General features: G+C 44.6%; 3 protein-coding genes across 5 annotated transcripts; 1 reads left to right on the forward strand and 2 right to left on the reverse strand.

Annotated features, from left to right (window-relative positions):
• Positions 1 to 76: 76 nt before the first annotated feature.
• On the reverse strand, positions 77 to 6,678 carry dennd1c (DENN domain containing 1C). Of its 3 annotated transcripts, none has more exons than XM_057036609.1 (23): positions 6,506 to 6,678; positions 6,089 to 6,153; positions 5,306 to 5,349; positions 5,154 to 5,203; positions 4,956 to 5,075; positions 4,795 to 4,864; positions 4,624 to 4,704; positions 4,452 to 4,517; positions 3,827 to 3,880; positions 3,628 to 3,738; positions 3,419 to 3,519; positions 3,290 to 3,335; positions 3,118 to 3,219; positions 2,887 to 3,012; positions 2,706 to 2,807; positions 2,451 to 2,541; positions 2,264 to 2,313; positions 2,133 to 2,180; positions 1,997 to 2,047; positions 1,821 to 1,928; positions 1,554 to 1,606; positions 1,258 to 1,471; positions 77 to 1,191 (listed from the first exon to the last, which is right to left on the reverse strand). In XM_057036609.1, exons 1-23 carry the CDS (start codon positions 6,520 to 6,522, stop codon positions 337 to 339), a joined length of 2,625 nt encoding a protein of 874 aa, XP_056892589.1. In that variant the 5' UTR covers positions 6,523 to 6,678; the 3' UTR covers positions 77 to 336. The 3 variants fall into 3 exon arrangements, with proteins under 3 accessions (XP_056892589.1, XP_056892588.1, XP_056892590.1); XM_057036608.1 differs by having other exon boundaries at positions 1,554 to 1,636; XM_057036610.1 differs by lacking the exon at positions 4,452 to 4,517 and having other exon boundaries at positions 1,554 to 1,636.
• Positions 6,679 to 9,152: 2,474 nt separating this feature from the next.
• Positions 9,153 to 13,579, forward strand: ufsp2 (ufm1-specific peptidase 2). Its single transcript, XM_057036611.1, has 12 exons — positions 9,153 to 9,283; positions 9,465 to 9,555; positions 9,835 to 10,018; positions 10,097 to 10,163; positions 10,353 to 10,507; positions 10,596 to 10,788; positions 10,968 to 11,114; positions 11,188 to 11,352; positions 11,417 to 11,541; positions 11,624 to 11,700; positions 11,959 to 12,083; positions 12,168 to 13,579. Exons 1-12 carry the CDS (start codon positions 9,281 to 9,283, stop codon positions 12,252 to 12,254), a joined length of 1,419 nt encoding a protein of 472 aa, XP_056892591.1. The 5' UTR covers positions 9,153 to 9,280; the 3' UTR covers positions 12,255 to 13,579.
• A 771-nt stretch (positions 13,580 to 14,350) lies between these two features.
• slc25a4 (solute carrier family 25 member 4) lies at positions 14,351 to 16,446 on the reverse strand. Its single transcript, XM_057036612.1, has 4 exons — positions 16,253 to 16,446; positions 15,176 to 15,662; positions 14,940 to 15,080; positions 14,351 to 14,834 (listed from the first exon to the last, which is right to left on the reverse strand). The coding sequence occupies exons 1-4, from the start codon at positions 16,361 to 16,363 to the stop codon at positions 14,674 to 14,676; spliced, it is 900 nt and encodes a 299-aa protein (XP_056892592.1). The 5' UTR covers positions 16,364 to 16,446; the 3' UTR covers positions 14,351 to 14,673.
• Between the last annotated feature and the right edge of the window lie 7,161 nt (positions 16,447 to 23,607).

Consider the following 23,607-nt stretch of genomic DNA (forward strand, 5'->3'; position numbering starts at 1 on the left):
TTTGAAATGGGATGTTTAACTGCCTCCAAATGAGGCAGCTGTGCGTGAACACTGAAACTCAAAGTGGAAGACTTGATACGAAACGTGCGTTTTATTTGAAACACAGCTGGAGTCAATTTCCTAATCAATGACTTTTTGTGTAATAACTACACCATTTGTACAGTCACGGTACGGGTCGTTTCTACAAAAACGCTGCATCATTTATAACTGGGGAATAAAAAAGTGAAAAAGGCCTGATGGAGAATATTTGGCCTCAATTTCGGGAGGCACCCAACCCATTTATCCTTACTGGTAATTGAAATGAGAATGAATGTTCTTGTTCTACTCAGCAGTCCTTTAAGCTTCAAATCTCTTCTTGAGCTCAGACACCTTGATCAAAGGCGGCTCCTCTTCCTCCTCTGAGCTCTTCTGCTTCAATTTATTGGCGGGAGTTTGGACCTTCTCCCTGCTCTGAAGCAGCTCACTAGTTCTGTTTTCAGCTGCTTCCTTGGCCTGGCTGTCTGCCTGAGACTGGAGCCGTGCTACAGCAGACAGCACTTTAGGAGCAGGAAGTGGCGGCCTCTTCTCTGCCTCATCTGACACTTTTTGTGGCGGTTCATCTGTGACCCGGCTCTGCAAATCTGCTGTTTCCAGCCCGGCGTCCTGTTCCTGCCGCTGCTTTGCTGTGTTTTGATGTGGGGGACTCACTTCTGTCTTCTCTTTCTCCTCCCGCTCTCCTCTTTGCTGTGGTGCTTCTTGTGCTTCTTTCATCATTTCACAGCTGCTGTCTTCTTCTGTGATCTGATTTTCCTTTTCTTTACCATTTTCTTTCAACTCTTCTACCTCTGGTTTATTTCCATCCTCTCCAGAGCTCACTCCTATTTCATCACTGGCTCTCCTCTCTTCCTCTCCCTTCCCCTCCTCCTCACCGTTATTGCTATCTTCGATTTCTTCTTCCTCCTGGTTACCATCTATCACTTCCTTCACACTCTCCTGCTTTGTTTCCTCCATCTGTCCACATTTTTGCCCCTGCTTTTCAGGTGATGCTGCCGGACTTTCCGCCGCGTCTTCTTCTCGTACGCTTTCCTCCAAGTGTGACCAATCGGAGGCTGATTTCTCCTCTGGGGTTTCCAGATTCCAGCTGTGCAGGCTTCCACTGCCGCTCATGGACAGAGTCAGGCTCTCCTGACTGGGATTGGAAGGAAAGCCGTACTGTAAACGCAACAGCAGATGTTAAAACAGGAACTCTACTCGTGTGCTTTCTCTTGCTCTTTTTACCTTTGTGATAAAGTCGTTACTGTCCGATCCAAATAGATCCAGGCTACGTGTGCCGTACAGAGGGCCCCGCTCATGGAGGTTTCGCGTGCTAAGAGTGTCGAAAATCTCCCCCAGCAGGTCCATCTCCTCTGGGTCACTCAGCAGAGACTCTTCGTCCTCTTCATCACCCATCTGAAGCTCATCTTTAGGCCTCATTGCAGGCCTGGATGCAGCTCTTGAGAGACATTAAAACAAGATAAATGAGAATTAGAAAACATTCCCACAGATTCAGGGCCTGAGGGGGTATTTTTGCTCACCGATTCCAGGGATCGCTGGTGTCTGTCACATCCTGCATGTCCCCAACAGCCTTCTGTTTGTAACCAGGCCGAGGAGGACGTGACTGCCATGCAGCAATACAGAGTAACACAGCAAAGCAGCATTTCCAAATAAGCAGGACACATTGGATTGGGAATTAGATTGCAATTAACACAAAGTAAAGCTGCAGATCGGGGTAAGAAAGACAAGAAAAGAAAAAACATGGGAGGACAACCTGATAAACACAGCACACACAGATTTGTTCTCACCTTTCCAAAGTGCTGTGTGATCGGCAGACGGTTCTGCAGGCAGTCGGACTGGGCCCGTCGGTGTGACACCGATCCTCCCCTGTGGAGCAATTTGTCTTCTCTGTGGGCCTGGGTGGAACAGCATCACTGTAATATCACGGCTGCATTATTCTGCACGCACACGAATGATGGCTCACCTTATGCATAAGCAGGTTTTTCAAACCTGATTTGGTGAGAGGGATGTTGGCCTAAGACAGATTGATGCATTTTAGGAGAGAACTTCACTGCTTTGGGCATCTTGAACGTCTAATTAAACAAGGTGTGTACATTTACCTTTAGATTTGCTTTGTACTTCATATTATGGATGAGAACACCTCCTTTCTGTTAAAAGAAAAAAACAACAGCACTTGTTTTGTGTTGCACTTTTCCAAACAAGTTTGAGTCTAAAGTCAAGGATGACTTGCTTTTAAATTATTAACCAACTGCTGATAGGATTTGCTTGATTTTCTTCTCTCTGTAAATAGAGACAGAGAAAACAGAGAAAAGTCACTCATTTAGGTACAGAAAGATACACTTTATTAGATATACCTAGAAGTACTGTGAAGAGCCTTCATTCTACGTGGCATATTTATACATAACGTAAGAACACACCATCAGTTGTGTCACAGTTTTGAATCTCCTCTTCAAAGAGGTCATCAGGCTCCTTCCCTTTGCTTAAAATATCCAGGCGGCTGTCAATAAACTAAACAGTAAAATTCAGAGATTTCAGTCATGTCAAACTTTTACATACAATCATGAAATAAAACGACCTGCTGTACTAATAATCTAGAGAACTCTGTGCACAGTTGTAGTATCCTCGCTGTCCGCCAGGTGGCAGTAGCGCGCAGGAGACACATAATAGTTTACCTGTTTAAAGAACTGTAAGTGAACAGCACTTTGTAGAAACTGCCTCATACTGGAAGATTTATGTTCTAGAAACACCTCCTCATTAAATACCATTTCCCCGTCCTGAAAAGAAAGAACTGTATCAGGGACTATTTCAAATAAACCATGGATGATTTTGAATTAAGCAGTTTAAACCAATCACGTGTTGACCCTGCAGGGCATCCCTGTATCCTCCAAACAGCAGTGCCTGAGCTTTCAGAAAGGCCCTCGACACACCACATCCAGGAGACACCGCCTGGCGCTTCAGACACACCTTCAGCCCTGACACCTGCAAACCCATTTTTAAAACTCGTCGATTAACAATACCGATGAGAGCAGTTTAATAAAGGGTCTTTGAAAAGTAAAAGTTGTTGGTGAGATTCCCATTTATTACCACATCTGAAGGGATCTTCTTAAGGTCATCAAATGGGGTTTCCAAAGTATTGGAATCCACATTCAGAATGACGACTTCCTCCAACGCACGACCCCTCACCTTCTGTCAGACATGAAAAAGAGACCGGAAGGCCACAAACCCAGATGTTTCATGCTTAAAGTTGTAGTGTTACCTCAGATAAACTGGTATGGACCCCAATTAGGTAGGGCATGGGCGCGCTGGAATAACACAAAAGTCTTAAAAACAAATACAACTTATTCCAAAGACCACAGAAAACAGATGTGGGGGGGGGGTATTTTACCAGCAGTAATCCAACAGATGTGGTGGCAGCACAGGGATGAAGATGTGTTGCCAATACATGGGGTATAATACGGCACTCAGCGCATGCACGCACGATGTCAGCTGCAGATGGAGATAGATTCAGACAAGTGTTGTGGCCAACATGCATCATTTCTCCCATCATTTCTAATTGTGGGGGTGTTGCATGAATGCTGATGGGAGGTTACTGACAGTGCTGAGTTTACTGGCAAAGATGAGAATGCGTCTCTCCAACAGCATGCTGGCGTAGAGCTGCAGCAGGTTCCCCACATCTACTGCCACAATCAGCTCCGTCAGGTTCCTCTGATTAACACAAGTGACGAAGTAAAACGTAGATTCCAGACGTGCCCCTCTCTGTGGAAATTGTCTGCTTTGCTTCTCCCATACTCACATTTTCAGGAATGGAAGGGAGACTTCTGGGGTCTGGAGCGATGAAGTACGGAATCTGGTCAAAGCAAAGGGCATCTATTAATGATAAAGCTGGGGGGTTATGGGGGTTTTTAAAGCTGTGGTATCTGATACCAGCTTTCATTCCAAAATTTGGTATTATCAAAAACTACAAGATTGAAACTCGTGTAAGAGCCGAACGCATCTGTATTGATTGACTTAATAATTGTTGTTTGGTGCTTCATAAAACTGGATCTGCTAGTCCTCCTTGGCCTGTTTCCGCTGCATTCACTTTAAAATTTTGGAATGAAACTAAATGCAACAGTCTTAGAGATAAAGCAAAGTTTCATTTTTAACCATTTGATGTTTCCTTACCTTTACAGGGAAACTGCCCGTTAGTAAGTTATGTTTAAGTGTGAACAAAAACCATGCGTTAATGAGGCCAAAAGTTGAAAATATTGGTCAAGATTAGTAAAAGTTGTCTGAACTGTTCAATTAGAGGGGTGAGCGGTAGGGTTTTAGTCCATGCACACCAGCTTCAGCGGTTAAAAGCACAGAGCTTTTAACAGCAGGAGTTAGTTTCTGCTTCAGCTGTTCTTCCAGGCCACATAAACCCCTCTGGGACTCACCCCCTGGTGTCCCTCTGGGTGTCCACCATGATGGGACACCTCTTTGCTGACCACTAGCTGGTCTCCCTCAGGAAAAAAATCAAAACAAAACATGCTAACCCATGGAAATAAAAGAAAAACAGGGGAAAAAATTCATAAAAACATGAGTGATGACTCTTCATGAGAGATTTACCATCTGGAGAGCGACAGACCCGGACATCAGGGGTATTGGCTGCTTGTAGAGCACAGCCAGTAGTGCTTTCATCTCGTTAATCTGTTGAATATATGTACATTATGCCCATGATTACAACAATTATGGTAATGAGCATAGAAGGATGTGTTTTTTAATGTGACACCAGTTTACCTGTCCTTTTTTGAGGTAATCAGCCAAGTTGTTGAGAAGTTTGTAAAACACTTCAAACCACGGGAGATAACTGAGTCAAACAGATGGGAAGTGTTGAGTGTGATTCTGCATAATAGCTCAGGTTTGCATGAGAATCAATTTGCAGCCTGGCGTAAACGTACCTGAGAATGCAAAGGCAGGTGTGTGTACTGGTGGTGAGGCGGCAGAAACCGAACCTCTGGCTTCCCTCCAGGTCGGTTAGAACAAAAGTAAAGTGTTGCACGGCGACTCCGTCCCGAACTCTGAGCAGAGGAATGTAGCGAGAGGTGGACATGGAGAGGAAAAGGCAAGCAAAAGGAAACCCATGGAGAGATGCTCACCTTTGGATGTCATAAGGGAAGCAAAACCTGGGTAATGTTTGACACGACTCCTGGAGAATAATAGAATCATACAGAGTCTGTAAACAGTAATTTCTTTGGCTATACTGATGATAAACACGGGCCTCGACACAATCTGTCTGAACAAAATCTACCTCATCACAGAAGTCCTCTGGAAACTGAAACTGCACTCCAGGTTCTGATAAAATAAAGAATGAATGACTATAATCTCTGTATTATCATCCTCTGCTTACATGATTTCCACAATTAGTAAAACAACATAAAGATGGAAAATGCATCAATGTTGAGCTGCAATATCAGTTTGAAGGATTCGCCCCAAGGGCGGCACGGTGGTGTGGTGGTTAGCACTGTTGCCTCACAGCAAGAAGGCCCCGGGTTCGATCCCCGGTTGGGATTGATTGGGGACTTTCTGTGTGGAGTTTGCATGTTCTCCCTGTGCCTGCGTGGGTTCTCTCCGGGTACTCCGGCTTCCTCCCACAGTCCAAAGACATGCATGATTGGGGATTAGGCTAATTGGAAACTCTAAATTGCCCATAGGTGTAGGTGTGAGTGTGAGAGTGAATGGTTGTCTGTCTATATGTGTCAGCCCTGCGATTGACTGGCGTCCAGTCCAGGGTGTACCCTGCCTCCGCCCATTGTGCTGGGATAGGCTCCAGCCCCCCCGCGACCCTCAGTGGAGGAACAAGCGGTAGAGAATGAGAGAGAGAGAGGATTCGCCCCTTCTGTTCGTGCTGCTGTAAGCCAGCAAGGCAGTGGTTTTATCTGGTCACATGACAGGAAGTCTGGCCAATCTATCATGGTACCATACTTCACATGCATTGTTAGTGATCATACTGGTGCACAGTGAAATCAAATGGAAGAAATGAGGAACAGTTTTAATGCACTTCGCCGTTGATGTTAAATCAGTTTCCACCAACCTCTGTCTCTGGCTACAGGACAGGTAGCTTCGAAAAACCAGTAGAAGGTTCGCTCGGGGTTTTCTCTAACAAGAAAAAGAACAATAAAGTAAGATTAGAGACTGTATTGACCAACAAAAGGTACATATGGGTATCCATTTTTACATTACTTGAAAGTACATTTTCACTTATTTAAGGTTCTATGACACAGGTGTGCTCCGCTAAGACTAAGAGATGGGATGTATTTAGGTATGATTGCAGAAAATGAACAGGAACACATCATTTTAGTGAACTTGGAACAGATTTACATCAAGAGTTGCATAGACTGCAGACTTCCTGTGCAGTTGTGACAGGAAGTTAAAACCACAGAGCGACCGGAAGAGTGATACTAATGTTTATGGTGATGAATTTAGAGTTCAAATGACACGAGCAGCTTACTTGAGTCTGGAGCCCATGCTGTCAGGAGATATCTGTGTCCATGTGTAGGTCCAGCAGGGCGGAGGTCCTCAGCAGGCGTCTTCCATGAGCGTGACAGCTGCAACGGGGATGTGGTTGCGACAATGCAGCTGTAAGCAGCGGTGTGCAGATCAGCTCAGGAGTGAGTGATCACTTCCTGATCTCTGCCACTAAGTGTTGTGTCAGCCTTCATATGACGTCTCTCTCCTGCCGTCAGTGCACGGTCTTTGCATTCTCATCTTCCCATTTCTCATTTTGATTTAGCAGTGATGGCTGATACTTACGGGGCAAACATTGGATTTTATTAACCATGTGCACTCATGTGAGTGCAACTGGAGTGCCCATATTACAAGATGAGATAAAAATGAATGAAGAAAATGAATACCGCACTCTCCCTCCTGGCCCTGACCTCCTTGCTGATGAAGGAAATGGAGAAGACTGTTAAAAACTCTGAAGTCTGTTGAGCCCTTGGATCTAGGTCAGCAGGGGAATGGATGATGCCACGGTCTTCATCTAGGAGACCATCCACACATTTGGGGACCTCCAACACCATTGCCTCTCCTCTACATCCTTTATACTGATGACGCACTCCTGCTCTCTCGCTATGTTCTTCAGGACTTTATCACCTGGTGTGAGGCTTCCTGTCTCCAGCTGAACCCAAAGGGGTGAATTGGACATTCAACAGCCAGCAGAGACAACTGGCTGCAGCCAACATGACCACTCAGGGGGAGCCAGCAGAGGTGGTGGAGGAGAACAGGTGCTTATGCGCGATAGTCCACTGCCTTTTGAGGATTTTCCCCAACACCGAGGAGATCCTCAAAGAAGTGCCACCAAAGACAACATCTGTTTAGCAAACCTGTTTGGAGCAAATCAAAACTTTCTCCTGACTCTTTGGCATTTTGCAAGTTCAGACACACTTATTCAGCATCACCAATGTCTGCTCCAAAATCAGCACGCACACCCTCTCTGCTTCCACACTGCTCACAGGCGCCCACATGACCCCTCACACACACACACACACCCTATATTCTGTGTTTAAGTGGCTTCTGTAAGGCCGCAGGCTGCGCTGTGTGGAACACAAAGGAGGAGGACCACCTTTGTCTTCAGAGCAGTCCAGCTCCTGAACCCTGACCCCTCTGTGTCCCAACATAATTCCCCAGCCCCTCAACAGATTGAATCCATGGAGCGCTATAGAGTGGAGCTCAGACCACTACGACAGTGAGAGGGGCTGAAAATATTTTAACTGTGACACTTTGTGCATATGCGAACCTGCAAGGGAAAAGGAGGCTAGAAGCTGGATGGATGAGGATTCTCATTCTGCTGCAGAATATCATCGCCATGGCAACGAAAACTTGGGCCGGCAGGGGAAACGTAAAAATTGTATCCTAATTCAAGGAATGGCATACACAGTTTGCAGCATCAATACTATGTGCATGCAGCAATGGCTCCAGGCCTGGTTCAGAAGGCTCACATTATTCTAACAAAGCCACTTTGAGAGGGGTCAAACCTCTCCCACTGATGATAAAAGAAGTTTTTCCTTCTCTCATTTTTTTCTGAAATTAAACCATCAACCCAGTTGAAGCGTGTTCAATAACCTTTTTCTTTACAGTTTCTGGTCAAAATCAATCACTTGATTTGTTGCCGTCTTTAGTGTCATGCATAAATGGGCATCCTGGGCGTGATCTAATCTTTAGTTATTTATTTGTATGCCTCTGTGTTTATGTCTTTACTTGTGTGGCTCATTTTTGTAATATTTTTATTTTCCTCATTTGAGCATCTTCATATCCTCTTAAGAGTTCCCGTCAGCATCTGCTATTAGGCTGCAGCAATGTTTGTGCTCCGAGTTTGTGAGGACACAGAGATATAATGTGTTCCCCAGGCCCCTTATTCTAATCCCCACCATGACAGCTAAATGCCTTATCCTAAACCCACCTCTAACCTTAACCTTTAAATCACATGTCAAACCATCACAGTGCCATTTGGAGTTTTGAGGCCCAGAGAAATTGTCCTCAAGCCCCAAAAATGTCCTCCTGTAGGCAGTGATTTTGGCCGTTTTCAGTAAAATTGTTCCCACTAGCACATTTTGAAGGCATTGGCATACCTTTCCTAACCATTTGCAGCGTTTGAACGGTCAGATAAGTGAAATTTCTGTTACTGGAAGAACAACAGGATGGCCAGGTCTTCTTTTACCAGACAGCAGATGCAAACATCTGGCAGTACTTTCTGTAATATCAGTAAAATTCATACATCTTGTATGGTTGCAAATCAAATATATTTTCTAAAACCAAAATAATATATATATAAAGCAGTCCCCTTCCCCCAAGACAAAAACAAAACGTTATTTTATCTGTAAAATCTACCCTTCTCACTTCCTTTGTGCTGTATAATAATACTTGCTGTGACTTCAATTTGTCATTTACTCAAAAACAAGATTAAAATACAAGATAAATACACTAAAACACGTTTGTAACCTGTACGTAGGATTACATTGGCTATTCTGTTGATCTAAATTCAGTCTTATCAACCAAATTGTGTAAACAATATATTTGTCGGCCGCTACCAACCAAACTCACACAGGAGACATAAAGTTAAAATTAACGAGTACACCTGAATGCATCTTAAATGGGCGGGGTCCGTGTGGACCAATAGTATCCCGCAGCAGAGACACGTGGACGTATTGGGGGAACTGTCATGTCAGCCTCCTGTTTGTAGGGAATTTAAAACCTTACGCAGATTAAAAACTAAACTGCATGCAAAATGGTGAGTTTCTTCATAAAAAACACTTATAGGAAGTATTTATTCGAGTTTTGTAGTCAGTTTAATAGATGGTCCTTGCCTGAAATTAGCACTATCGTTCATTGAGACCCATTCTTGAGGTTTATATAGCTATAAATAAATAGTTGCATGTTTTTGTCTGTTTGGTTCTGCTTTGCTATCTCAGGGTCTTGGGGACCCTCCATCCTGTGAAACGGCAGCATATCTTCGTGTTAGAGGGTCGTTGGAGCTCAAATGTCTGCTGGAGAGCACAGATGGTAAATTCAATGTTACCCTTGTATGCAAACGGCATATTCATTATCACTGGATGTTGATGGGAAGGTACTAGAATTTAAGATCAGACTGATTTTAAAAACCAATGATTGAAAGATGATTTATCAGTGTTTTTGCTGCACTGAATGGCTGCAGTGACAATCAGAAGAGAAAGCTTCTCTTATGCTTATTTAAATTTTTATCTTGTGAATGTTCACTATAACATTTTTTTAAAATGTGTCTTATTCTTCTTTCTTCTGTTTCTTTCTTATTTATTTTTTAAGCTCGACTCATCAGCGAAACAATCTCAGCAACGTTTGAGAAGCTTCACTCTCAGGTGAACGCTGAATCCTGTGTTTTTGTGGTCACTGGTAGTCCGATTATCATTTGGCCAAATAAAGATTTTCAAACAATACCTGAGGAAATCACTCCTCAAACGTTGTGTAAAGACATACATCAATGGATACAGTAAGTACATTTTGTATTTAATCTTTGCCGTAGGGAATTCTATGCATTCTGTCTGGTCCTTAAATGGATTTATTTCAGGAAAGATGACCAGGACAGTGCCGGGAGGAGATCCTCGAAAAAGAAAATCAAAAGAAAGACTGAAGCAGTATGTAGACTTTCCTTAAAAAAACAAGATGAGCTGATATTTTACACTTTATTCTAGAATTTGCAGTTCACAGTTGGATGGGTGATGGTTGACTTTATAGGTAGATAGTTGAAAAGTTAATTCACAGAATTGTTTGTGCGAATTGAAGACGTTTATCCGGGGTCATTAACTATGAAATCACAATTGCAGAGTGTCATTAACCTACAACTAATGAGGGACCTGACGACACCGGCACCTGCTGTAGCCCCAGTCCTCAGCGTAAAAACCAAGAAATCCCACTTCCTGTCCGCAGCGCTCCCCATGGACTGTGTCATCCAAACCACCAGCAACGACACCGTGAAAGAGTACGTCTTGTGTTTATTCTCATAGTTTTTTTCATTAATTATCAGTGAACAAGCTTCCATGACTTCACTGCCTCCGTATTAATTGCAGGGCTTTCCAACGCCTGTTGACGGCCATGACGGATCAGCTGCACGAGATGGAGAAAGTGATGCTGCAGCACATGAAGGGGACGACGCTGCTGGTACCTGAACCGCTCCACTTCCTACTTCCAGAGCCGAACGGACTCGTGACTGTGGTTTATCCTGCAGGAGTGCCTGACAGCCAGCTGGAAATGCGGCGCCAGGTAAGACTCTTTCGCATCCCACAATACCGATAACATTACAAACTATCTTATCATCTCACACAGACTGCACTGAGCATGAGCTCATGGTTAGCCAACAGGAAGTGAAGCGCGCTCATTTAACTTGAATGAATTGCTTGTCACCTTTTCCTTGTTGTTTTCACATTTGTTTTTTACTATAGGAATTACACCGGCAGTATGAGTTGCCAAATGACAGGCCCTATTTTAGAAGAGCCAATGTTTACCACTTTCCCAATGAGCCCTACAAAGATGGATACCTACGAAACCCCCACCTGGCCCTCACAGATCCCTCTCTGGTTGATGGAAAGGTACTAGCAGCTGCCAGGCGTGACGCTTAAGAGTTTGAAGGCTGACACTGACAGATTTGCCTGTGTGTTTAAGGTGTACTTGGTTCAGGGCGTCTACAGTTACCACCACTACATGCAGGACCGTATGGACGACAAAGGCTGGGGCTGTGCTTATCGCTCCCTCCAGACCATCTGCTCCTGGTTCCGCCAGCAAGCCTACGTAGAGAGTCCAGTGCCCACACACAAGGACATCCAGCAGGTACAGCGTGTAAAGAAAATGTCCAAACGGCTGCTCCCATGGCTTTTTGTTTGTGACTCTCTAGGCTCTGGTGGATGTTGGAGACAAACCAGCGTCCTTTGTGGGATCCCGTCAGTGGATCGGATCGATCGAGGTTCAGGCGGTTCTGAGCCACCTGCTTGGAGTCACATCAAAAATCATGTTTGTAAGGTGTGTTGTGAGCTTGTAGGGCTGTGTTGTGACCTAAAGTGTGTCTTCTCTGGTTGTCATAATGGAGGGTGCTTCCTTTCAGTCGAGGTTCTGATTTGGGTTCCAAAGGCAGAGAACTGGCAAACCATTTCCTTACAGAAGGAACTCCGATCATGATTGGTAAGGAGGAGCTTATTCTTTTGATTTATAAAAGCAAGCAGACCTTTTTAAATAATCTGTCATTCCCAAATGTTAGGATTGAGTCAGTCCCTGTTTGGATTCTACTAAATAATAAATAAACCGATATTTAAGTCTATTAAAAAAAGATCTGATGTGTAAAAGCAACCAATGTATTATATAGATGTGATGAACCTGTTAAAGGGGTTTCAAGATTGACCTCAGATTAATGCCTGGTGCCATGTTGGTGGTTTCCTGCAGGAGGGGGGGTTTTGGCCCACACTATTCTCGGCGTAGCGTGGAGCGAGACCACCGGAGATATTCGCTATCTCATCCTGGATCCACACTACACCGGAGCGGAGGACCTGCAGGTTATCTCGGAAAAGGTCTGCGACCGTCTGTGGCCCACATTTGTCCTTTCAGCCTGTTTTGCGTCGTGTCCCTGACTGTGGGATGTGTTGTCTCTTCAGGGTTGGTGCGGATGGAAAGGACCCAACTTTTGGGATCAAACAGCCTATTATAACCTTTGCCTTCCTCAGAGGCCCAAGGCCATCTGACCCTTTCGGACTGGTGCCGCAGCAATCAGGCCCCCATATACAGTAAATCCATGCTTAAACAGAAGAAACCTTCACCCTATTTTCTGCTTTAATTAGTTTCTATTTGAAGCATTTAATACGCAAATCTAAACCTACTTACACATTATAAACACATTATGGCCGCTGTTCTAGTGAATAAATTACAGTGAAATTGCGCTAATCTTCAATTTGCTGTGGAGCCTGTGGAAACAGACCCCGGGGTTCTCTCACTAGTGCTTACGGAGCGATGCTGCCCCTGAATGTGGCCTGATCTGGACCGATCCCTCATCTGCATCTAAGTCTTTGATTTCATATATTAGAACCTGTACCCACGGCTGAACTATGGGATAGCTGTGTACATGTTGGACACATTCTGCAGTGGAATGCTGATTTTTAGGCTCACATTTAAATGTAGCATCCTCCAAACTTTATTTAAGGGAAAACAAATCATTTTTAAGGTTAAATATGGCCTGCAAGGGGTGGAAAAGCTTGTCACCCTTTATGCCATTAATTCACCAATAATCAGGACCAATCTATATGTCTGGAGGATCAGCATCATTAAGAAGCTCCTTGACGTGTTTCATTAGGACCAAAACGACGGCTGAACCCTCCGCGACTGAATGCGCCACATTTATTCAAAGTGACCAGCTTGGCAGGTACCAGTGGACTAACGGTGCCACCCCTGAAAGAGCACACAGATGGAATTGGACAGGTGGTAGGGGGTGGCTGCACCCCCACAGATGAGACAGAAGACAGCTTAACACCTGCAGCTTTAACCGTTCACCCCACATCTGAAACATGTCAGTGAAGCGTCCCTGTCTCAGAAACACTGATGCACATGTTCCTGACTGGAGAGCTCGCACCGATGTGGTTCCACTCATAAGTCAGACTCCTCTGCTTCAGGGGGGCTGTCGGGGTGCTTGTGTCTGCCCTCGCTATTCTTAGAAGTAACTGAATCTGCCGTGTGATCCGCGTGTCCACCCCACATCGCAAATGCGAGACACCCCAGTTGTCCTGCCCAAGTTGGAGCGAACTGCGTATTTCAGAAGGTCCATATTAAATCTGGGATTCTTTTTTTTTTTTTTCAAATCCCTCTGTTAATATTTCAGATCCTATCTGGATGGAAGGTAATTGTGTCTGTGCCAACAAAATGTCAGGAAAATAAGCCTTTACACTGTGATTCCAGCTGGTGCCCATTTCATAGGACAGGAAATGATGTCATTGCTCAAAGTAATATGATAAATGTGAGTTTGAGCTGTATATTATCATTAATAAAAGGAAAAAATGAACCTTGCTGCTTGACCTGACACTGTTGCCTGGTACATGAATGATACAAAACACACGTATACAGAGCCTCACAAGTCCAACTTCAAAATTCCAAGCAATGGTGGATTATTCTCTTTTTATTCACCAGTGATGAGATCTGAGTTCCACAGCTGCAGAATCAGCATCATCAGAGGAGTTTTATCAGGGAGAAGAAGAGGGAGAAGACTACAGAATATACAGCTATAAATGTGCCCGTTCATTCCAGAGATCACAACAGGAAATGAATTAAAAAGCAGAATCAGGTAAATTTGGCCTCCTGCATCAATGAATGTTTGTTTGCTTTACATTAGATATTAAAGCTGAGCAAACTTGTTACATTTAACTACAGAATACTTCAGTCCAGTAGTGGTCATAAGTCTCTGCTCAAAGAATGTAATATGTTTCTTTTCATCAAGCAACTAGTTAAAACTCTAAACCACCAACTAGCTGTTCACATCTATCATTTTAATAAGCCTAAATCTACCGTTCAATGATGTTGAAGCGAGGCATCGTTCAGTTGAGGTGATTTTTTACGGGTGTTAATGGTAGAATATGTTTGTTTTACATTTCACAAGTATGACTTTAATTTTAAAAATGTGTGTTTTGCATCAGGCTTCCTTAAAACTGCTGGAGGTGATGGAGCCAAGTGATCATGGCAGCCAGAAAGTAACCAGGACTTGAATGATTCATACAACGTAAAGAGTATTTCATCATTTGGGCACACACCTTTCCATAAAAGCTGGAAAAAATGTCTGACAGGAATGAAAGGAGGGTTTAGATTAAGAGACCTTTATTATTAACAAAAGACTGTGTGAAGTTGGACTCGTGGATCCAAGTGGTCACAGCGTAGCAACAACGGGTCCCGTGCTGGTGCGTCACAAGCGAACGTGCGGAGCTGGAGGAGGTTTCCTCAGCACCAGCAACTCCAACGCATCTGCAGATGGCTTATGTACAGGTTTGAGCAAAGGCGTGGTCACCCGGGTCAAGGACCCGGCTGTTGACCTGCTAACATGTCACAAGCTGTCATCACTCTACCACAAGAATTAAGACTTAAACAAAGCGAAGGGTTTCCATGGAGACTAGCCGATGAGAAAGTTTAGTACGTGTACTTCTTGATCTCGTCGTACAGCACCAGCACAAAGGCACCGCCCATGCCTCTGATCACGTTAGACCAGGCACCCTTGAAGAAGGCTTTTCCCCCCTCGTCCTTCAGAATCTTCCTCCAGCAGTCGATTGTGCCCTTGTACATGATGTCGGCTGCGGAAGAAAAGGCGCAGATGGTGATGCGCAGTGCCAAAAGGAACTCGTGCGTAAAAGCGCGCCAAACGCCAAAATCGTCACACGTGTTTTCTCGCCGCTCACCTCCTTTGCGTCCGGACTGCATCATCATACGACGTCTGACGGTGTCGAAGGGGTACGAGATCAGACCGGCTACAGCGGTCACAGTCTGGGCGATCATCCAGCTGACAATGATGTGCGTGTTCTTGGGGTCTGGCAGCATACCTGAATGCGGGAGGTGGGGAAAACACGCGTCCGCGTTAAGATGCAAAGGCAGACTTACCAACAAGGCAGAGCTCGGACAGGAAATGTGCGCGCACCTTTGGCTGTGTCGAAGCAGCCGAAGTAAGCGGCTCTGTAGATGATGATGCCCTGCACGGACACGTTGAATCCGAGGTAAAGCCCTTTGAGGCCGTCGGTTTTGTAGATCTTGGTGATGCAGTTTCCAAGGCCGGTGAACTCCCTCTCTGCGGAACCCTTGCCGATGTCGGCGGCCAGTCTTGTTCTGGCGAAGTCGAGGGGATACACGAAGCAGAGGGAAGTGGCACCAGCGGCGCCGCCGGACGCAAGATTACCAGCGAAGTATCGCCAGAACTGTGTCTTCTGATCCACGCCGCCGAGGAAGATCTTCTTGTACTTGTCTTTAAAAGCAAAGTTGAGGGCTTGGGTAGGGAAGTACCGGATGACGTTGGCCAAGTTGCCCCTCCAGAATGAAATAAATCCCTGCTCTTTGGGGATTCTCACCACACAGTCGATGATTCCTTTGTACTGTGTCTCTACGGTGATCTGTTTGCTGGCATGCTGGACCTAGAGAGAAAGAGTCAACTGTATGCATTAAGAGGCCTGTCCATGCCCGTCCACGCCGTGGCGATGAAATCACGGCTGTTTGCATTATGATTTATTGTGTTTAATTGTTTAAACATTTTAATGGTTCCAGTCCAGGGATGACAGTGTGCACGTCGGTGTGCGTATCTGCGCACACGCCCCTGTCACTTGAGAATTGGCTGTGTATTAGATTACATAGTTTCAGTTAAATTTAGCTGTTCAATTGCAGTAAATGTTACTGCCGTCATGTGATATTTCAGAGTCCTTTTGAACATATCATAATAATGTGATAAGGATTTTCCTGAGCTCACTAAATAAATATCCGTGTTGCAACTTTTAAGAACGGCCGCATGGGAAAGAGCAATGCGTAAATGGACTGGTTGGCATTACGCACGGGGACAATGTATCTTAAACTCTTTAAAATTGGATGTTCTTTGGCAAAAACTCTTTCTAAACGCTTCCATATTTACATTTGAGACTCAATGGTTAGTATAAATTAACATTTACGCACAGTTTGCGCACAAATCACAGACATTATTGCAAGGCTATGCGTAATATTGTTTTAGTATTACCTGCAGCAACAACTTGACCCTCTCAATAGGAGCCACGGCTGTTTTAGAAATTGCAGCAGCAATCCCACCAGCCAAAAAGTCCTTCATGAAACTAACCACACCGTCCGCCATGTTTGGATGTTACACCTGCGCTGTGCCAATCCTCACCACGGTCCTCACAGAAACCCAACGCCCCTCCAAGTGGTCGAAGACTCCCCCGACCGTCCTAATATATCGGCGCCATTTATCGCGAGAATTTTGAGTGATGGATTTGGATTTAGTCAAACAGAAAAGCAGGACCGAAAAAATATCCGAGGTTAAAGTTCAAGACGTGCGCCATGTTCCTTGTGTCAACTGAGGGGTCACTCTAGGGACGTTTAAAGGACATAATATATGTCATTTTATTAAAATTAAACGCAATCAATCGTTATTAACTCTATTTCTAATCAAGGTAAACTCTATAAATCTAAATCGTTCTTCTTTCATCTTTACCACCTACAAACCAACATCTACTTTCCTCACTTAGAGTCCCAAGATCCTTTAAGTACCAGTGTTCTCTTTGTTTTAAACCATGTTAAACGAATCTGGTTACATTTTTAAATTTAAAAAAAAACACCTTGCTTTTCTTTTTTATTATATGAGTAGTGTATGAAATAGTGTATGTTTAGGTCAGAATAAGGTGGGTTTTACTTAATGGTTGAACTTAGACTGACAGTTATGCTGCACCCTCACTTTTGGCACCTGTTAGAAACTGTCATCAAGTTAGCGTAATGCAAGTAGGACAATACCGGAAAATACATTTCAAAATAAAATTTACATTGGCCTCAGCCCTCTGGCTCAAAATATTTGATAAAGCATTATATTTCCGAAAACGTAATTCAAGTTACATAGATGAATTACAAATGTATATATTAGTTCGGCAATTGCTTTTTTATTATTATTGGACCTTCCAGGTCGTTGTTGGATCTAAACTACCAAATATGGCCACGGGATGGCGCCAAAGTATTTGAAGTAATTGGAATTTAGACTCTAAAACTAACAATGAGATGATGCATTCCCTATTGTTGTTGTTGTTGTTGTTGTTGTTATTATTATTATTATTATTATTATTATTATTATTATTATTATTATTCACACTTTTTGAACCTCCTACATATCATCACTGGGGGCGCTAGAGAATAAATAAGCTGTTACACTGACAACTGTTGCTTTGGCCAACAAAACAGGTGCTTGTGGGCCCCTCCTCAACAGCCCCCTTATAAGTAATGTAGCACTTTATTTGGCTCCCTCTGGGAGAACCTGCTAAGTAGCCACCAGCAGCCGAGGTCAGAGGTCAGACTTCTGCAGGCTCTGCTCTGGTTGTGCATTGGGCATCTCATTCACCTCCGTGGTCTGGCAGATCCTTGCCGACACAAGGGTGTGCACCTGCTTGTAGCTGAAGTTGAATTTATTTCCCATTTCCATTTTCTTGTCCATAACACCTGCAAAGTGTTTTGTAGTGTTTTTGCTTTATTTATGCTTCATTATGAGAAGCTTTAACTCATTTATTTCTGAAATATTTACAAAATCCGACATTGCCATAATGGAATATTGCTATGCTGCTAATTAGTGTATGAGGAAAAAGAAAGAAAAACTATTTTTGCATTTATCTTAAATTTAAAAAAATACAGGGGAAACTCTTTTTGTGCTGTTATTTAAATCTGATCTTGATTTGCAAAAAGTCGTTGCTCAGTAACCTTGGATTGAGGGAGGGGTCAAGGAGGGGGCGAGGGCTTGGATTTGCATTTTGAGTGAGAAGAGCTGCAGGTGTCAGACAGTTAGACCCCCCCGCCACATATATAAACATGCGCACACACATGCATAAAGCCATTAGGCACAGCTCTAACACCAGTACAGTCGCTGATCTTATCTGGGAAGAGGCACCTTTTATTCGTCTGGTCTCCCACCGCCTCAGACGTCAGCTGTGGGACCAGCAGAGACTCCGAGATAATGGAGATTATGAATATCAGACAGGGTTAAGACCACAGATACCGAGGTCAAAACTCACCAGCATGGGATGACCGGTTTCTTCGGACCCGTGCAATGTGATTCAGAAAAGATTCATGATGATTTGTTTTTTTTCTTACGTATAAAATGCTAACAAAAAATATGCAGGCAAATTTCATATTTAACACTGACGCCATCTTCATTTGCAGATTTTTATTTTCTTCGAACAAACGAAAAGCACATTTAGCTCCAGTCTTCACAATTTTGAGATTATATATAAACGTTATTTCATCTCAAGTATAAAGTGGTAAAACTATTATAATACACATAATAATGTGCTTGAAAGTGCCCATCATCGTAACTTTACACATCAAGTGAAGTAAAAATAGCATTCAGATCAGTTATTTCATTAATAACCTTTTTAATACAGTAAATCTTTTCTTTAAAAGGGTCTATTTTCCATCCTAGGGATGGAGGATGGTGAATGTGGTGCGGAGGCAAAATTAAACCAGCTTTTGAAACATCAAAGCACCATTTTTGGCTTCACTGACCTGCAGCAGTTATTGACATTCAAACCCACTGATAAAGCCCCCCCCCCCAACCACCACCACCACCTGGAAAACAGCCCCAATGGCCGCCTATTCTCAACAATGCTCCGTCCCGCGGGTCTCCTGTCTCCCTCCAATCCTCTTGCCTCGGATCCCAGCAGCTGGGAGGCACACTGAGTTTCCCTGAGCTGACTTAGAGAGTCTGAGCCGGAGCTCTCCAGTGCTCCGAGGGAGGGCAGATTAAACGCTTCTCCTCCTGCCCTTCGGTCCGTTTTCACTGATGTTTACCTGCAGTCCCCCCCCCCCACCACCACCACCACCACCACCCCCTGACTTAGCAGGGGTAAGCAAGGTAGCCAAAAAAAACCCGTTCATGGCTCATGTGTGACCACCGTGTGGGTCGCCAGCCGCTCTGGCTGCTGCCGCTGTCCATCCTTTATGTGTGAGGAGCAGCAGCGCGTGGAGCCCTTTCACAGATTAACGTCCCCAAATAAGATAAATTAGACGGAGTAAAGTTTACTGGCAGTACATGTTGGGGCTTTAGGAGGGCTGTAAGACGAGTATAAATGGATTAGCCTCTGGAAAGAGGAGAGCGTGTGTGTGTCTGCGTGTGTGTTTCCATGTCAGCGTGCTGTCAGTTCGACCCCGTCCCAGTCGGTCAAGTTAGAATCAGCGTGAACGTTGTGTTGTGTTGTGTGTGTTGTGTTGTGTTGTGTTGTGTTGTGTTGTGTTGTGTTGTGTTGTGTTGTGTTGTGTTGTGTGTGGTGACTATGCTCCGTCCCTTCTTAAACTGGGCCGTGTGGATTTAAACATCCCTCCCAATATAATGTCGGGCCTGGAAAGTCTTTAATCCTGGATCCAAAGTGTTGGAACCTTCAATGGCGGCACTCGTCTCTTCCTCGCCACTAAAGAATTCCACTCGGCCCTGCGGCCCCTCGCAATCTCACCTTTTCAGGGCTGTAATATATCGGCTGCGCCCTCGAGATGACGGCTGCTCTCCACTAAGTGTCTGGAATTCTTTCACCCTTTCTTCCTCCTCAGAAAGAGAACAATCTCCTCCGGCTTCATGAGCACTCGGGAAGGTTTTCTGAACCCTCTCGACGGCCCTCAGGCCCAAATTAGCAGGATTATTTCATCTGTAACATAGTCTCATGTGGAATTAGTCTGTAATGAGGAAGGAGCTCGTCACACAGCTTATCAGCAATTCAACCCTCTCATGTTAATGTATGGAAATATACATTCAACCTCGAAGAAAAAGCTTTAACCTTTTTAAAGTGTGCTTTTTCATATAAGGTCACATACCACAAATTACCTATATGCGTTCCTGTGGCACGGTGAGTTAAAAGAAAAGGTTCAAATAAAACCTTATTTTAATTATTAACTTATTAACATACGATCTTTAAATGCGGTCAAATGAATCATTTTAATCTTGAGGATTATCACAAAAGAGCTTCAATACTTGTGAGGTTTTAGTGCCATTTTCTAAAAGAGTTTTCTCCTGTGTCGGTCAGTGCTGGTGTGTGTTGCACCTCTGACCCTTTGATCGTGCGTCCGTCTTGATTTGGTGACCGACGTGAGGGATGGTTGACCCTTGACCTCTTCTGTGTGTGGCGGAGTTCCTCGCTGTCCGCAGCTCCTGTCAGCGGGTTAATGATCCACGGCTGTCCGGGGGCACCGCGGGCCTTGGCTAAGTGACCGGGCCGGATGACCACCCTCTGCTCTGACCCTTGTGTTTCTCCCCGGCCATCCGTTAACGCCCCGCACCCCCACCCTCGGCCCCTCATCAGCTCAGGTTTGTACAGCTGCTCCTCCTGATGCAGGATTACTCCCAGAGGCCTCTGTGTTTCACACCTCTATTTCTTTTTATTCTGATATAAAAGCAATTTTATTAGTATTTATTGTCCATTTGATCTTATATTATTGACTGCGTACGAGGCGTTTATTTGAGAATAAATAAAACGCCCCACAATAAGCTGCCTTAGTAAATATAAACAATTATATAACAGTAATTCACTTAGCTTATCACTGGCGACGACCTGTAAGTAATTTCCAGTTCCCTTTATTTGCCCAGGCCTCGTGCACTTTTGCCATTTCAATGCACTCTTCTTGGTGCCTGTTGTTGACCTAAACCCTGATTCCATGTGACTGAACTAATTCCAGTGTGTGTTTATGAGTAATATTGTTCTTAATGTCCCGGTAAATCATAGAAAAAACACACTGAAAAGTAAAAGTAGTGTTTAGCTGTTGACTTGGTACAAAAAGATTTCCCAAATCGTTTGAACCAGTCAGTGTTGTGGAGGTTTTGGAATCTTAAGCCTTACCAAAAATCTCATGATTGTATATTATTGTTGGATGAGTCCACAGATTTGGCCTCTGGCAGCAGCTGGAGGCGGCCCGGCCCGTGATGGGACTGGTTAAAGTGAACAGGGTAATGAATTTTAAACCACCAGGCTAACAGCTCTCAGACATGTGGTTTTAATGCGCGAGCATGGCTGAGTGGGTGGGTGTGGGTGTGTATGTGCGGTTGGGATTTGCAGTTGGGCCTGTGTCCATGTATTTTCGATGAATGCAAGGGGGATATGCGCATAAATGGGGGAGGGGGCTGGAAGTCAGTCTCCGAGTATGTGTGAGTGTATGTGCTGAGGATAAAGACCTAGCAAAACAGGCTGGCTTAGTTGACAGGTGACAAGGGTTGTTTTGAATGGGGATTTTGTAATACCAACAGTGAGGAAAAAGCCGGGGTACCGAGGGAGCGCTGAAAAGAGAGAAAGAGGACTTTTCTTCTAGCACTGACGGAAGAGAGAAAGGGCCGTGAAGGCTCCGAGGGACTTAAGGATCCCACTAATCAAACTGCTCCACCGTCTAGCGCACTCATTTTTATTCAAAACGTAGGAATGCTAAATCATTCCAATCGGATTGATCCCTGTGTCAGCGCCTGTGTGGTATTTTCATTCTCTTCTGTCAGCCGTGTCCTCAACTTTGACATATCAGTCAAGCAGGGACAGAGGCGTTACAAAGGGTCTGGATGCAGAAGCAGCCTAATGGTTAAGAAGTAGCATTTTAAAGGTTGTTTCTAAATTTGCATAAATTAATGGGGATACTTGAAACGAAGCCCTTGGCGCCACTTTATCGTCTTTTCCCCTTTTCTTTCTATAAAACGTTTGGTCCTCTCACTCACGGCTGCTGCATCGGTTTGGGGATTATTCCAAATGCACTTGTGGATATTGAGACGCTCCTAATTGCCTGATTTTGCCATCCAGTTGGAGAAAGCTAGACCATTACTGCGCAGTCTGGGTGGAAATGCTGGAAGTTTCCCAATTAACCAAACGAATCGCCAATATTCACTTCATAATGCGGTCTTGGCCCATCAAGTACACCATGTTGTAAGATATGTTTTAAATAGGTGCTGTAAAGACGGCTTGGCCAGGACGTCCCCATTGTTTTACCCCACTTAACCAAACCTGCGTGGTTATGGTTGGCCAACCTCATACATAAGAGAGGATTAGTGAGGGTCGGGAATGAACGGCAGCTATAACGTTCCCGTGGTGCCGTCCAAGCGTCTGAAGCCTCAGGATTAAACCTGCACAGGGGTTTCACTTCCCCAACAGCTCCACCTCTTCCCCAGCAAGACCCCTCAGTCACACAGGTGACTGATAAGTTAATATTTATTAGCATGAAAACTTGTTTTTTCTGTGTATGTGTGTGTGTGTGTGTGTGTGTGTGTGTGTGTGTGTGTGTGTGTGTGTGTGTGTGAGAGAGAGTGTGTGCCTCTCACAGATTTTATAGAATGTTTTATTTAAGCTTCTTTACTAAAAGGGGGGGATTTCATGTGCTTTATGAAATCATGACGGACATTTTTTGTTGTTTTTAGAGTGATCCATCATGATCCAGTTGTTTTCTGAGGCCAACCAAGTCTCGCCGGTGAGTCGGATCGGCATGCACTCCACCCCAATCCTAAAACGTGTGAATGCTTACACAGATCAGAGGGATCGAGCTAAAACGTTCGGTACGTATAGATGATTTGAGAAGGGAAATGTTTCTGATGTGTTGGCGTTAAGCCTTAAAGGGGGAGTGGATTAGCAGCTGCAGCCAACAGAGAATTTAATAATCGTACTTTAAGGAGACAGGTTTTTCAGTTAAACACCCCCGCTGAGATCCTGTCTGTCCAACAGAGGACATTTACCCCAACAAACAACCCTCCTCCACCCCCCAACACACCCACTACACCCCCAGCCTTGAAAAGAGACGAGCGCTGACTCGACTCACATCCTTTCCACCAACATCCCAGATTAATTCGTGAAATCATTGAGTGGCTGTGTGGTCCCGTCGGAGCACCGAGAGGGGATGCAGCCCGAGTGGGGACACGGAGGAGGGCTCCGGCCCGAGTCGGTGTGTGGGAACCACATAGGGAGAAATCCCTGGCTGATCCTGGCCAAGACACTTTGTTTTACTCCCCTCCGCTCCCACCCTTTCCCTCCCTCTCTCTTTTTCTACATCCATTTTTGGGATTTCATTTTTATTCATAGGGTGATCGGGCTGGAGGGGAAGGGTGTCAGGAAAGCAGGGAGGGGGGATGCGAAGCTGTGTGTGTGTGTGTGTGTGTGTGTGTGTGTGTGTGTGTGTGTGTGTGTGTGTGTGTGTGTCCGTTGTAGGAAGGGATTGTTCCTCGGACGGTGCCAGTGGATGTAGGTGCAGGCCTCAGACCAGGCCTGGCAACAATAGCCACAGTGTTGTTTGGGTAGTTGCGTTTAGGACTCTCGGACATTCTTCCCATGTCAGTATAATCACTACTGGGAGGTAGCTCCATTACGGATTACCATATCATTAATAGTATCCATGACT

Source organism: Takifugu flavidus, chromosome 6 (assembly GCF_003711565.1).
Source record: "Takifugu flavidus isolate HTHZ2018 chromosome 6, ASM371156v2, whole genome shotgun sequence".
NCBI classification, from domain to species: Eukaryota; Metazoa; Chordata; class Actinopteri; order Tetraodontiformes; family Tetraodontidae; genus Takifugu; species Takifugu flavidus.